The sequence below is a fragment of the Saimiri boliviensis genome, chromosome 5 (assembly GCF_048565385.1).
Source record: "Saimiri boliviensis isolate mSaiBol1 chromosome 5, mSaiBol1.pri, whole genome shotgun sequence".
Taxonomy (NCBI): Eukaryota; Metazoa; Chordata; class Mammalia; order Primates; family Cebidae; genus Saimiri; species Saimiri boliviensis.
In genome coordinates, this window is record NC_133453.1 from 45,170,232 (window position 1) to 45,183,939 (window position 13,708).

General features: G+C 39.3%; 1 protein-coding gene across 1 annotated transcript in view; it reads left to right on the top strand.

Moving 5' to 3' along the window:
• Positions 1–13,708, top strand: part of DNAH7 (dynein axonemal heavy chain 7) — a 334,446-nt gene that overhangs the window by 276,256 nt on the left and 44,482 nt on the right. Inside the window, exons 54-56 of the mRNA XM_003925707.3 lie at positions 358–450; positions 7,757–7,933; positions 11,258–11,419. Coding sequence (XP_003925756.1) covers positions 358–450; positions 7,757–7,933; positions 11,258–11,419 — 432 coding nt within the window. The remainder of the gene's footprint in view (positions 1–357; positions 451–7,756; positions 7,934–11,257; positions 11,420–13,708) is intronic.

Below are 13,708 nucleotides of genomic sequence, written 5' to 3' on the forward strand. Positions count from 1 at the left end.
CCAGCCTGGGCGATACAGCAAGACTCTGTCTCAAAAAAAAGAAAAAAGCCTTTGGAGAAATAAAGGGAAAATAATAGCATATGCACATTTACTGTTTTCATAATAGGGATCATTGTGTCTTTTTATTAGGGTTTATGTTGACATTAACCCGCTTAGTTCATGTCCTTGTTTTGATTCCTTTGAAGTATATTAACTTTTCTTCTCATTATTTTATAACCACCTCCCAACTTTACACTTTTACACAAGCATTCTTGATTTCATTTATATATTTTTTTCTAAAAGTTGGTTTATAAGTGAAAATACTGTTCTCTTTATGATCTCCAAAATAACATTGAATTATTTACACTGTAATTTTAGGAACCACACCATGAGGTTTTCCCTGAAGAATGGGAAGATAAAGTAAATGAATTTCAGAGGATGCTTATTATTCGTTGCTTGAGGCCAGACAAGGTAAATGTGGGCTTTGAAAACAGCTCAAAGGTTCCAAAGCTTTATGCCTGCTCAGTCCATCCAAATGCCTTTCCTTATGTAATCATGGGGGAGGTGGAGGAGCCTGCAGGAAATACTTCCATATCCTTCTAATGCAGATGTTGTTTCGGAAAGTTTGTATATTTACTAAGACCATGCTAAATTAGTAACTATTCGGATTATGTTTTATAATTTTATTTTGTGATTATTTTTAATTTATGGTTCTCAGTACTCACAGTCTAGTCCCTTTACATATTTGTAGTCTCATTTTTACTCTTATTACTGGGTGAAATTAGTCAGTGATGTTAACATCAAGCTGACAGACTAGAATTTTTGGACTTCTCAAATACTATCATTATATATAGTTTTTGTTGGAATTTGAATTTAAGACATTCATCATTATTGACAAAGGAAAATATTAATATTGTTACTTTTAACTTCTTTAATATATAAACAGTGAATCAGCAGACCTGTTATATCAGCAAATGTCAAAATTCATTGACATCCTCATTTGTATTAAAAAATTCACCTAAGAATATTGACTGATATCCACAAAGATATTAATATACTCTAAAAAAAAAAAAACTAGACATTAGCAGGCCAGGCATAGTGGCTCACACCTGTAATTCCAGCACTTTGGATCACTTGAGGTCAGGAGTTTGAGACCATCCTGCCCAACATGGTTTAACCCCATCTCTACTAAAAATACAAAAATTAGCTGGGCATGGCGGCGGGCACCTGTAGTCCCCGCTACTTGGGACGCTGAGTCAGGAGAATCACTTGAACGTGGGAGGTGGAGGTTATAGTGAGCCAATATCATGCCACTGTACTCCAGCCTGGTGACAAAGTGAGACTCCATCTCATATGTGTGTGTGTGTGTGTGTGTGTGTGTGTGTGTGTGTATAAATTAGCTATATTGGAAAAAATTGAGAAAATATCCTAGTTGTCCATTATTACCACTGAAATAAAAGTTTGACATAAATATTTCAAAACTTATATTCAGTTTCAGCTGTTAAGGAATAGGAGACAACGTCTCCACACACACACACAAATAAATAAAGCAGAACTTAGTCAAAGCTATATATTAATTTTTAAAAATACACATTGGTGATAATATGGGGTAGAAGCATTTCTTCCTCTATGAGCCCTACTCTGTTCACTGAACACATGTAATTCTTGCATAATGTGGCAGTCCATTACTGTTAGCCAAGACCCAAGTATCCATTAGGCACAGGAGGCACATTGCTTGAGAACCAGAATACTTCCCGGGGTCTATGAAAATGTTGTAATTTCTTTTAAAATCGGAAGAATATAATCCAGGGTGTGTTATATCTGTCTTTATGCCAAAACAGTTGTAAAATTTAATTTCAATTTTTTTTAATGGAGAAAGGGGCCCATGAAGTACCGAGGGTCCATGAAAGTGACTCTGCTACCTTACCGTCAGATGCTGGAAGTAACTACAGTGGTTTAGCATTCATTATGAACCTGGTGAAACATAGCCCCCACCCCTTGGTAGCCCTTTTAAAAAATTGAATCTCCATGAAAACTAGTGTTAAGCCTCACAAGTTTTCACTTCACATATTAAAGATGGGAGAATCTGAGATGCTTCACACTCTTGTTTATCATGGCTTCTTACTCTAAAACATTTTATTAAAATTTTTAGTTTTTCACTGTGTTTTCTAAGCTAAATAAAGATTGTTATACTAAAATGGCTCTAGATGTACCACTGACCTTCCCCCCTCAATATTAAAAATATATACGTTCATGTTTTATATTAAGTTAAAAGTGATTAATGAGCCATTTCCTAATTGCAGCAGTTTCATCTGCAAATATTTTCCCCTTGTTTTATGTTTTTTAAAATTTGACACTTTAATCTGAAAATACATGGAGCTGTCAATACAATTAAATATCACTTTCCACATTCACTCTCTTTTTAAAGTACATTTGAGGGAGCGTGGGAGTTATATAGTCAAACCGAGGTTTTTTTTAGGGGGGGGCAGGTTGGTTTTTATGTTTTTTGTTTGTTTTTAAATCAGTGGAGGTTAAACTTAATGGTTTTATATTTCTCTCAGCTACTTTGCCTGATACTTTAGCCCTCTCTCTTGTAACATCTTCATGTATATTTACAAATCTCCTCTACAGTCTCCCAACTTTACTTGGATGTATAGATAAGTATGTAGGTAATACTGCTCACCAATATTTCTGGTTCTCCTCTCCTGTGCACACTTGAAGTGGGAGGATGGTGGCCACATACCTTACTTTGAACAATAAAATGTGAGCAGAAGTGTTAGCCTAGAAGCAGTTAACCACCAGGGTGAGATTCTCCAAGGTGCTCTTCCTGACATCAAAATAGTGAAATCACGTATTGCTGCTATTTAAGCGCTGTAAGCAGGCGAGCCTGCTGAGTCAATGCATGGAGATTTAGTTGCCTCAAGAATCAGATGACCTTGCAGGTTCAAGAAGTAAGTTTTCATGTGTTAAGCCACTGCAGTTTGGAAATTGTTTGCCAGTACAGCTAAACTCAGTCTATCCTAAGTGATACAATTAACTAGGTATCATTAGCAACACCTCCGCACCCATATCCATAATAAAAAGTAATTGTTAGTATGCCCTTATATTATCCAGCAACTACAAAAGCCTTGATTTTACTGTTACCAGATACTCTAATTTCTAGTGGTGAAATTATGATTTTGGAATCTATATATGATAAAATGATACGTGGCTATTATGATTTTTTTAAAAACTAGTTTTCCAAAGAAGGATGGTAGTAGCATACCAGGGTAAGGAACAGTGCTGTAGGGAGCTAATATATGAGCTAGTACTCTGTAAGGGTTTATTTATTTGTCATCCCTAAGAGATAATCTGTATATTCACAGATATCCAGGAAAATCAGCAATTAATTGATCTCTAGTTTACAGTATGCTCCATGAGCACAATTTTAGGGGGGGGTCTCCTTCCCCACCTTCAAAACCAGCCATACTCAGGGGTAAGAAGCCACAAAAACCATTTCTGTACTGACATCAGTTCTTTCTTGATGTTGTGGGAAATTTTGCCTAACTTACACTAAAATTTCTACTTTTGAGTTGTGAACTTCTGAAACGCAATTCCACTGCTCCAGTTGGGAAAAATATAAAAGATTCTCACTAAATCACCAGTAAAAAAAAATGAGATGGGCTTGCACTTTCCTTTAGAATGTAATAGTTTAAAGTGTTTTATTGACAAAAGAAACATATCAAATGGGTAAATACTGAGGTGCAGAATGTTTTGGGTCCATTTACAAAATGAAGAGCTTTGGGCCACAGTTCTGTCCTTCTAAATGGTAAACAAACAGCAAATTAATCAGCTTTCAATAAGAAACTTGTCAAATATAAGTTAATATGTTTCTCTGACCTCAGATAAATCCGGTAGGAACTTGCAATGAATAGCAAAACATACATAGAAGACCACAAACTTCTTTCCTGCCTTTGGGAAGATGGTTGCCCAGACTAGTCTGTAATTTTTTTGTTACTGACAGATTTCATTTTACAAACCTAATGCTGGCATAATCAGATTGAAGAGGCAAGCCCAATTCTGTTGTCTTGCAAACCGAATAGCTTACACAGCTTCATTGACCAGGGGAGTTACAGTTCAGTCTTAAGAGCAAGTAAGTTTTGTTCGGCTTTAACATTATGGCTGCAACACTGCAGTTTGTCTCTGATCACTCTCAGGTGAGCACCCCACCTAGCTCCTCCAGTGCTAGCAGAAGAATCACTTCACTCTGCGGGACACATTTGCCTGTGCAAAGTGACTAACACCAGTTTGAACCACTCACTGAAGTGAGGCCATTTATAATTCAAACTTACTGCAAGTAGAACCATTCAGTTCCCGTGCTCTTTTGTATTTTGTTTGCAAAACTATAATTTTGTGAAGTTAGCCTTGGGAGGAAGCAGATTATGAAAAAAGTGGGTTTTTTTTTTTAATCTAGTGATAAAACACCAGCTATAGGAAAATAATAACAATCAAAAGGGCAAGACCAAGGCCTGGGACAGACAATTAGGATATTTTTCATCTTTCTGCAATAAGTTTGACATCTGTGATCATTCAAAGTATCTGAAATATTTATGTTATACGAAATAACTCAGGAACAGAAAGACAAATACTGAATGTTCTCACTTATGAGTAAGAGTTAAATAATGTGTATATCTGGGTATAGAATGTAGAATGATAGACAGTGGAGACTCAGAAGGGTAGAGGGGGTGCTGGGGTGGATGACCAGAGATTACTTAAGGGCTGCAGTAGACATTATCTGGGCAACAGATACCCTAAAAGCTCTGACCTCACCACAACACAATCTATGCATATAAAAAAAAAATTACACTTGCACCCGATAAATTTATACAAAGTTTTTGTTTTTTGGTTTTGTTTTTGTTTTGAGACAGTCTCTCTTTCCACCAGGCTGGAGTGAAGTGACACCATCTCTTCTCACTGCAATCTCCATCTCCTGGGTTCAAGCGATTCTCAAGTCTTGGCCTCCTGGGTAGCTGAGATAATTTTTTTAATTTTTTTGAGATGGAGTTTCTCTGTTGTTGCTCAGGCTGGAGTGAAATGGCACAATCTCGGCTCACTAACAACCTCTGCCTCTCAGGTTCAAGCAATACTTGGGATGCCTCAGCTTCCCAAATAGCTGGGATTACAGGCATGTGCCACCACACTTGGCTAATTTTTTTTGTATTTTTAGTAGAGATGGGATTTCACCACGTTTGTCGGGCTGGTCTTGAACTCCTCTGGTGATCCGCTCACCTCAGGCTCCCAAAGTGCTGGGACCACAGGCCTGAACCACTATGCCTGGCTGAAATTTATACAGATTTTAAAGAAGAAAAAAAATGTGAAACATAAAATAACTTACCTATAAATGAAACTTTATGTATAGATGAGTTAATTATCCTGTGATTTTTGTTTTACATGTTTGTAATTAGAACCCCACCTTCACAAACATAGGCATCCTGAGCTTTTTATAAATGTATTCATTCAGCAGATGTTTATTGTGCACAAAAAGTACTTAAGTCATCCTGTTAGGTCGGTCCATGCTATCAGGCATCTATAAATGTGTTGTTGCGCAGCTATACCTTTTCCATATTTGAATGAATTTAGAGAAATATTGGGAGGGATTTTAAAAAATCTCATCTCTAACATAGATATTCCTCCATTGGCTCTCAGCTCCCTACCCTAACCCCCTCAGCTGCACACACACTAGGACTGACACTTTTTAAAAGGCATTGTGACATGTCGATTATTTTTACTTACAGATCTTGTGTAAATAAATGTTCCGTAGACCATAAAGTCAAAGTTTGGAGATACTTGAAGTGTTTTCCAGAGCAGACCACCTTTTTGAGATACGTGGCACCTGCACATTGCTCCTGCAATTTGTTTCAAGTTGAGAAAAGTTGCAGGCTGGTGGAGTTCTCATTTAGCGTGCTGTATATACACACAATTCCATTCTTGTATCTGAGCAGCTATTCAGTCAGGGTGATTCTGGAGCCTTCAAAAAATCTTTCCATTACTCCTTCTCTCAAGACACCATTGTTCCCTTCTGAAATTGGTATGCCCTCAAAGCTGCTTGTCTACTAGGAGTTTAGTTTTAAACTGTAAGGTGGTGGTCACAATATTCTGTGAAGGGGGAATCCACTCATTGCAAGAGTTTATGATTAAGAAATTATTAAGAAAAGACATGAGTGCATTCTGCTCTCCTGCATTTTCTCCTGTATTTTGTTCCTAGATTTACTTTTCCCTTTCACCTAGAGACAATTTTTGTGCATATGTATATATTTCAGAGCAGGAAAAAACATACATTTGGTAGTTAATAGAAGACAAATTGAAATTAGACAATTTTCTTGGTCCGTTTTGTGTTGCTGTAACAGATAACCTAAGGCTTCGTCATGTATACAGAAGAGAGATTAGTAACTCATGATCATACAGGCTGAAAAGTGCAGGAAGCGTGGCACCAGCACCTGCTTAGCTTCTGGTCAGGGCTTTTGTGCAATGTCACAGCATGGCAGAAGTTCAAAGGGGAAGCAGACACCTATAACAACTCATTCTTCAACTCACTCCGTTTGTTTTGTCAGCACAGTACTGGATATGGGGAAAGAAAAGCATAATAGTAAAGGGAGTACAGATTTGAAAAAAGCAGAGGAGAAAATTGAGACACGAGTGCATTCTGCTCTCCCACATTTTCTCCTGTGTTTTGTTCCTAGATTTACTTTTCCCTTTCACCTAGAGACCTTTTTTAATGAGTAAAAATAGGTATCAATTGATTTCTCTCCAAAAAAATGAAATAGTTTTATGCTGAGTAATTAACAACATTGTTTCAATTTGTGCCACACTGGATGAAGGTGTCAAAATACTTGTTTGATGTGAGTGAGGCATGATCATGGGGGCCAGACGATGATGTCCCCTGCTTGACTTTATCAGAAGCATTGCAGATGCATCCTTGAAAAGTGAAGTCACAGAAGATCCCTTACATTTTACTAATATAGCATTTAACCCCCTGTTCAGGGATAAACATTTTTAGGTCTTCCTTGCTTTGCTGTAGAAAACAACCAAGCTGAATTAACAGTATTGTGTTAGAGTATTGAGATACCAAATAACTTCTTTAAAGTGGCTACTGTAGAGTAATAAATATAGATCTTTTATTGCACATCCACTTGCCGTGATTGGAAATTTTATTCCAATTTTATTCCAAATTTTATTCCAAGCTGCAGAGTTCTGCGTTTCTCAAACAGGCTCCCAGAAAATTCTCAGGCATGCTATCAGAAAGTCTACACAACATGGTTTTGTTTGGTTTCTTGGGTGTACGGCTTATTTCTCTTGCACAGAGCTCTTCCTTTCCTTCTTGTTCTTTTCCCCACTGACATCAATTCTTTCTTGATGTGTGAGAAATTTTGTGTAACTTACACTAAAATTTCTACCTTTGAGTTGTGAACTTTTGAAACATAATTAGTGTCTTATCGCTTAAGAGTTCAGGTTTCTTCTTCAACCTCTATGTCTTGGACATTCATTTCAAGAGGGAAAAAAAAAACCTTTGAATATTTGTGTCAATTACCACCAACCTTTTATTATATAAATATTTGATAACATTTCCTATCTCAGTGGCATTTATATGAAAGTTGATGCCTCGGACTACCCCCCATTAATGAATACCTAAACTCATAGAGCTAGGATACTTTGTTTTAAAACACCTTTGAATCTAACCTTTTAATGGTTTTAGGCAGATTTTTAATAGTCTTCCAAATATATCCTTGTCTCTTTCTAGGTTATTCCAATGTTGCAGGAGTTTATAATCAACAGACTGGGGCGTGCATTCATTGAACCGCCCCCCTTTGATTTAGCCAAGGCATTTGGAGATAGTAACTGCTGTGCACCACTGATTTTCGTGCTCTCTCCTGGAGCAGATCCCATGGCTGCCCTTCTAAAATTTGCTGATGACCAGGTACCTTACAATAGATGATGTTATCGGGTATTACTTTTAAAAAGCAATACTTGCTTATAATTGGAATCTTAAGGATGAGGAAAAGGTAGAAGTTTGTCACTCAGCCTTTGAAAGGCTTAAGGGTCCAGAGGTTGACAGAATCCCAAGAAAATGATACTTAAATGGCAGCACTGACATTAAAAAGACCTCCTTATCCAAATTAAAATGTAACAAAAACTAGAATTCGGATTTAAGGGGCACTTGGTTTTATTTGGGGTGGGGGGACAGGGAACTCTTTGGCATTGTTTACACCAGTGTATGAACTTGGGTTGATTTAATACATTTAAATCTAGACAGTGACCACAGGGATAAATCTTTTCTGATCCCACCCCTCTGCCACTCTTTAAAGGGGGACCTTCTTTGACTTTTTAGAACAATTGTACATTATGGTCACTGGATTAGATTAAAATATGTTCTATTTACATGCCTTGTCTTTAAAAATTATTCAAATGAATTCAGTACAAATGTTCTCACATCATAAGATCTAGAACAAGAAAATGATGATAAACAGCTGATTGGGCATTTCCTGAGATGAATTTTTTTCCTGATTTGGTGCAATTAAAATAACAGGATGTGGTAATTCTACTGATATTTCTAAAACCACCACCACCACTTGCATTGAGTGCTTAATGTATACTGTTGACTTTGCTAAACCTTGTTATGTATGACTTCTCTTTTAATTTTTACTAAAACCCTATAAGGTAGACGGTGGTATCACTGTTTTACATGTAGGAACACTATAAAGTATGAAGAGGTTGAGTAGCTCCTCAAAGGCTGTGTAGCTGAGAAGTTAAAATACTCTTTACAAGGCCAAAAAAATTTATTTAAGGCATCAGAAAAATTTAAGAATTTTAACTTAAAGGGGAGATAAAAGGACTGGCTGTCTTGCAGCAACTCTTAAAATCTAAAGCTGAAAAGAAAATTATAAATAGGTGAACTTGTCCTATTTCCTCCAGATTTTTGAATTGTATATTTCTTGCATGATTGTAATTCTTATGTACAGAAGAATAGATGGCTTAGCTTAGCATTTACTGTTTGTTAAAGAAGTGCTGGAACCTGGCTCTGGTGATTGAGGAGATGAGGTGTGAGATGTGTGAAGGACCAGGTCACGTGGGGTCTCTGTAGGCTATGCCAGGGAAGGTCGGGAGGGCACATCTGCCAGGGATCTCCCGACCTGCAAGAGGGTCCCAAAACCTGGAAGAGAGAGTGCGCTTAAAGAAATAAGACAGAGAGAGCGGGGGTCTGGAGGGCTGAGTAGGCAGTGCCCAAAACAGCAAATTTATTTTTCAAAAGGCCAGGAATAAATACACTTTCTCTGCTCTGGTTTATGTCATTGCAAGAGGAAATGCAAATCTATACCTTACATGGCCTATACCAGGCATCCCCAAACTACGGCCCATGGGCCGCATGCGGCCCCCTGAGGCCATTTATCCAGCCCCCCACCGCACTTCAGGAAGGGGCACCTCTTTCATTGGTGGTCAGCGAGAGGAGCACAGTATGTGGCGGCCCTCCAACGGTGTGAGGGACAGTGAACTGGCCCCCTGCGTAAAAAGTTTGGGGACGCCTGGCCTATACAATAGAGAAGTTAGATACACAATCAGTGGTTGTAAAAAGTAATAGAATTTCCTGTGATCACAAAGCTTATTTACATCCAGACATTATTCCTCGTGGCTGCAGGTATTTTTGGTTTGATCTTGTTTTAGGACTCACATGTGAAAACGTTTTCTGGTTTTGCTCATCAGCATATCTTTCAACCAGATTCTCCTTTGTCTGCTCCTGACTCAACTTATCTCAATTCCCCCTATTCAGGAGTCTCTGAGTCTGGGATCAAAGCCATCCGTATAGTGGCATTTGCTTTGCAAATATCCCCACAGTTAAACCATTATCTAGGGTACAAGGCAGTCATGCAAGTAAAGAAAAGGTTAAAGCTATTCTTAAAGAAAGAGTCATAAAAGTTAAAAGCAGAAACTGGTTGCTGGTATGGAGTCACTTAGTCTAGCAACACCACATAGTTTAGGCCCAAACGATATCGTGGTTGATATTAGAAACTGATCAGTCATCTTTCAGTTCCTTCTTTCCAATAGCTCGACTGCCTCCAGCAGGAAACTGTGTTTGGGATCAAGCTCACCATATAGTGAGACCCATGCTTTTGGGAGTCTCACACAGGAACGTTCCCCACAGGCTACATGAAGGACATTGAGTGACATGGGGAGATGGAGGAGTAGGGTTTTAAGCAAGATACTGACATAATCTGACCTATAATGTAAAAAGTTCATCCTATTTGGAACCTGAAGAATTTATTTGACTGGGCAGCATCGAAGGAGGTCACTAGTAAGGGGGGTGGCTGTTGAAAGTCCAGGAAGAGCAATGGTGGGTATGAGTAGAGTGAGAGTGGTAGAGGTGTTCACTCTTATGTAGAACTCACCGCTCCTAATTAACACAAGCTTGGTGACCATTTGAGCCCTCCCTAGTTGCTCTTTATATCTCTCCTCACATTATACATGTGATTATTCTCTGGCTCCTGTGTGGGTCCTGCTCCGTGAATTCTCTTCACTCACTGTCTGCTCTTCTCCCAGAAACAGCAGGATCCAGCTCTGCTTTGTTTTCTGCTGCTTCTGCCAGCTAATTACAATAAGCGTTGGGCATTCGGAAGGGGCTGAAATCCCATTCTTCCATACCCAGATGTCTTCCAAAGGGGCAGGCTGGTGATAACTACCCCAGAAAGGAGACCCGGAAGCCATAGATGAATAGGAATACAGTAGAACTGAATACAGGAAAACATTCCCAGAGAATTCTGTAAAGAAACTGACATGGAATCAGTGGCAATTTTTAAAATTCTCTTTTATACAGTAGCCAAATTAACTAAAATCTACTTATGCAAAGATCTGGAGAAAACAGGACAAGTTCATCTGTCTCTTAATAGTTTTCTTTTCAGGTTTGGATTTTAGGAGTTGCTGCAAGACAGCCAGTCTCTTTCATCTCCTCCTTATGTTAAAAGTTTATTTAATTTATTCTTTCTACTTCTTCTGTCAATAACCAAAGACTATACAGAATTTTCCATGTATTGCCATGACTATTTCCTACGTGAATTGACTTGCTTTTTATCTAAGTGTTTATAAGATTCCTAGTCGATGAGAATTTTTTAGGGATGCATGTGTTTGACTTTTGGAGACATGCAACCTAATTAAATTTTAGTACAGTTAATGTTAACATTTTAAAAAATAACAATATTGATGGTTCTTAAAACGTGATTTTAAATAACATCTTTACTGTTCTTGTACACAGGGGTATGGGGGATCAAAACTTAGCTCTTTATCTCTTGGTCAAGGCCAAGGGCCCATTGCTATGAAGATGTTAGAAAAAGCTGTCAAGGAAGGAACATGGGTGGTTCTTCAGAATTGTCACCTTGCCACCTCTTGGATGCCAACCCTTGAGAAAGTCTGTGAGGTAAACATGCAAGTTTATACTTACGAGGTTGTATTCCCTGAATCTAATTAGTAATGTATGTAACATTCAGGTAGCTCCATTCCTCTCTAATTTGGAGGGTTTGCAAGTTGGTGCCTTGGCTGGGTTACAGGAGCGATGGGCTCACATAGAGAACCAGATCTGGAGGAACAGAGGTGAGCACATTGCCAGGCCGGAGCAAATCCCTCTTAAAGTGACCAGGGCTCATCCAGTGAGATGGAAATATCCTCAATCTGGAGGAGCAGGCTCGAAGAGGAGAGTAAAGCACAGAGTAGATATATACTTACTTTTTGTAACAGTGGCCTAAAGCAACCAAGGAGGACTGTTCAAGGTGAAATCCATGTGGCCACTCTAAGCTCAAAGGTTTCAGAATGTCACTTTTCTTTCACCCACTTCTCTCCCACTTGACCAGTTACCCTGCCACAGTGGATAAATCTGAAACCAGAGGGGTACTGCTCCCACCCTCCCAGTGAGTCTTGGGACTTCCCCGTTCTGGCAGGCAGAAATTCCAGGAAAAAAACTGCATGCAGCTCAACTGAGTAACAGAAAGCCTGGTGCTTGATCTCATCAAACACAGAGAAAATGAATCCTCTGGAGTTACCCATGACTCTAGTCCATTCCTAACTCCCTTCCAAATAACCAGTGTGATGATAGAACTTGAACCGTCCACCCATCTGGCTTTGCTTTTTCTTTATGTCACTTAGCGCCACTGTGTTCTGCCCGTGTCTCCCAGTAGGACGTAAGCACCATTAAGACAATGACTTTGCCTTTATCTGTTGTATCCTCTGCTTTCCCTCCAGCACCTTGAGCAGTGAGGCCCACAGGATACAATCAGTAGATACTTATTGAATTAGTGAATGGATATTGCTTCACTGCCTGACAATTTTCAGTGGCCTCCCAAGGCATGCAAGACCAAGTTCCAACCCCCGACGTGACCTGCAGCATCCTTCAGGACCGGATCTTGGCCTGCTTCTCAAGCTTCTTCTCAAGCTGCTTTCCATTGTGACTTCTGTGCTCCAGCCTTTTGCACTTCTTTCACTTATGTTGGTTGAGCACACTTTCTCAAGAATATAGGTCATCATAGTGAATATAATTTTTGCCTGAAAAACCGTTCTTTTTATCATTTGCCTTACAACATCTCCTTATACTTCAGGCCATATATCAGAAGTGTTTTGTTTGTTTGGTTTGTTTTGTTTTTGAGGTGAAGTCTCACTCTGTCACCCAGGCTGGAGTAGTGCAGTGGCGCGATTTGAGCTCACTGCAACCTCCGCCTCCCAGGTTCAAGTAATTTGGTGCCTCCGCCTCCTGAGTAGCTGGGATTACAGGCGCCTGCCACCATGGCCGGCTAATTTTTTGTATTTTGAGTAGAGACAGGATTTCACCATGTTGGTCAGGCTGGTCTCGAACTCCTGAGCTCGGGTGATCCACCCACCTTGGCCTCCCAAAGTGCTGGGATTACAGACGTGAGTCACCTCACCTGACCTATCAGAGGTTTTATATTTGTGCTTGTCTGCTTATGGTTCTTCCGTCTCCAGACTGTTCTCATCGCCTGTTGAATCATATCATATATACCCATCACAGAGTCCTGTAAGAGAAATCTGTCCCTGATGGATTGGACCAGAGTCCCGTTAATGATGTTACTGAAGTCACTAGCCCATAGGGCAGCTGCTGGGAGAAAAAGAATGTGCTTTCACCTACGATACTGTTACTTAAAAACATAGACACCTATGCCTTCTTCCTCATCCACCCCTTCACCACAGGAATGCTCAGGGTTTTTTTATTTTTTTAACCAGTATAGATTTGCCATTTCAAGAAACATAGATACTACCGACCTGGACAACTGGGGAAGGTAGCAGTAGGAGTGGGACTGGACCCGAAAGGAGGGAAAGGTCCATCATAATTTTTTCTAGGCCCCATACGGCCTTACGATGGTGCGAGTTGAGTGTTCTGTTACCCTTCGCAGTCCAGGTGTGACCATCCCCTTGAATAAATATACTGGTTAGTGATAAGTTTTGATGTTTCAGACTATCTCAGTTTTTCTCACCCTTTAAAATTCTCTCTCATCGAATCTCTGCTTGGCTTAATACTGACTTCTTTGAGTGCCTTGTTTACTCTCACAACCTGGCTACAGCAAGAAAAATGGATCAGGCTTAATCTATCTCTGGGGCAGAGAATTATTTCTGTAAATATTTCAGCAACATCAGTGCACATACAAGAGTTTTTGGAATGTCTTAGTTATTTTGACCAACCCTGAATTACATAACACTTTTG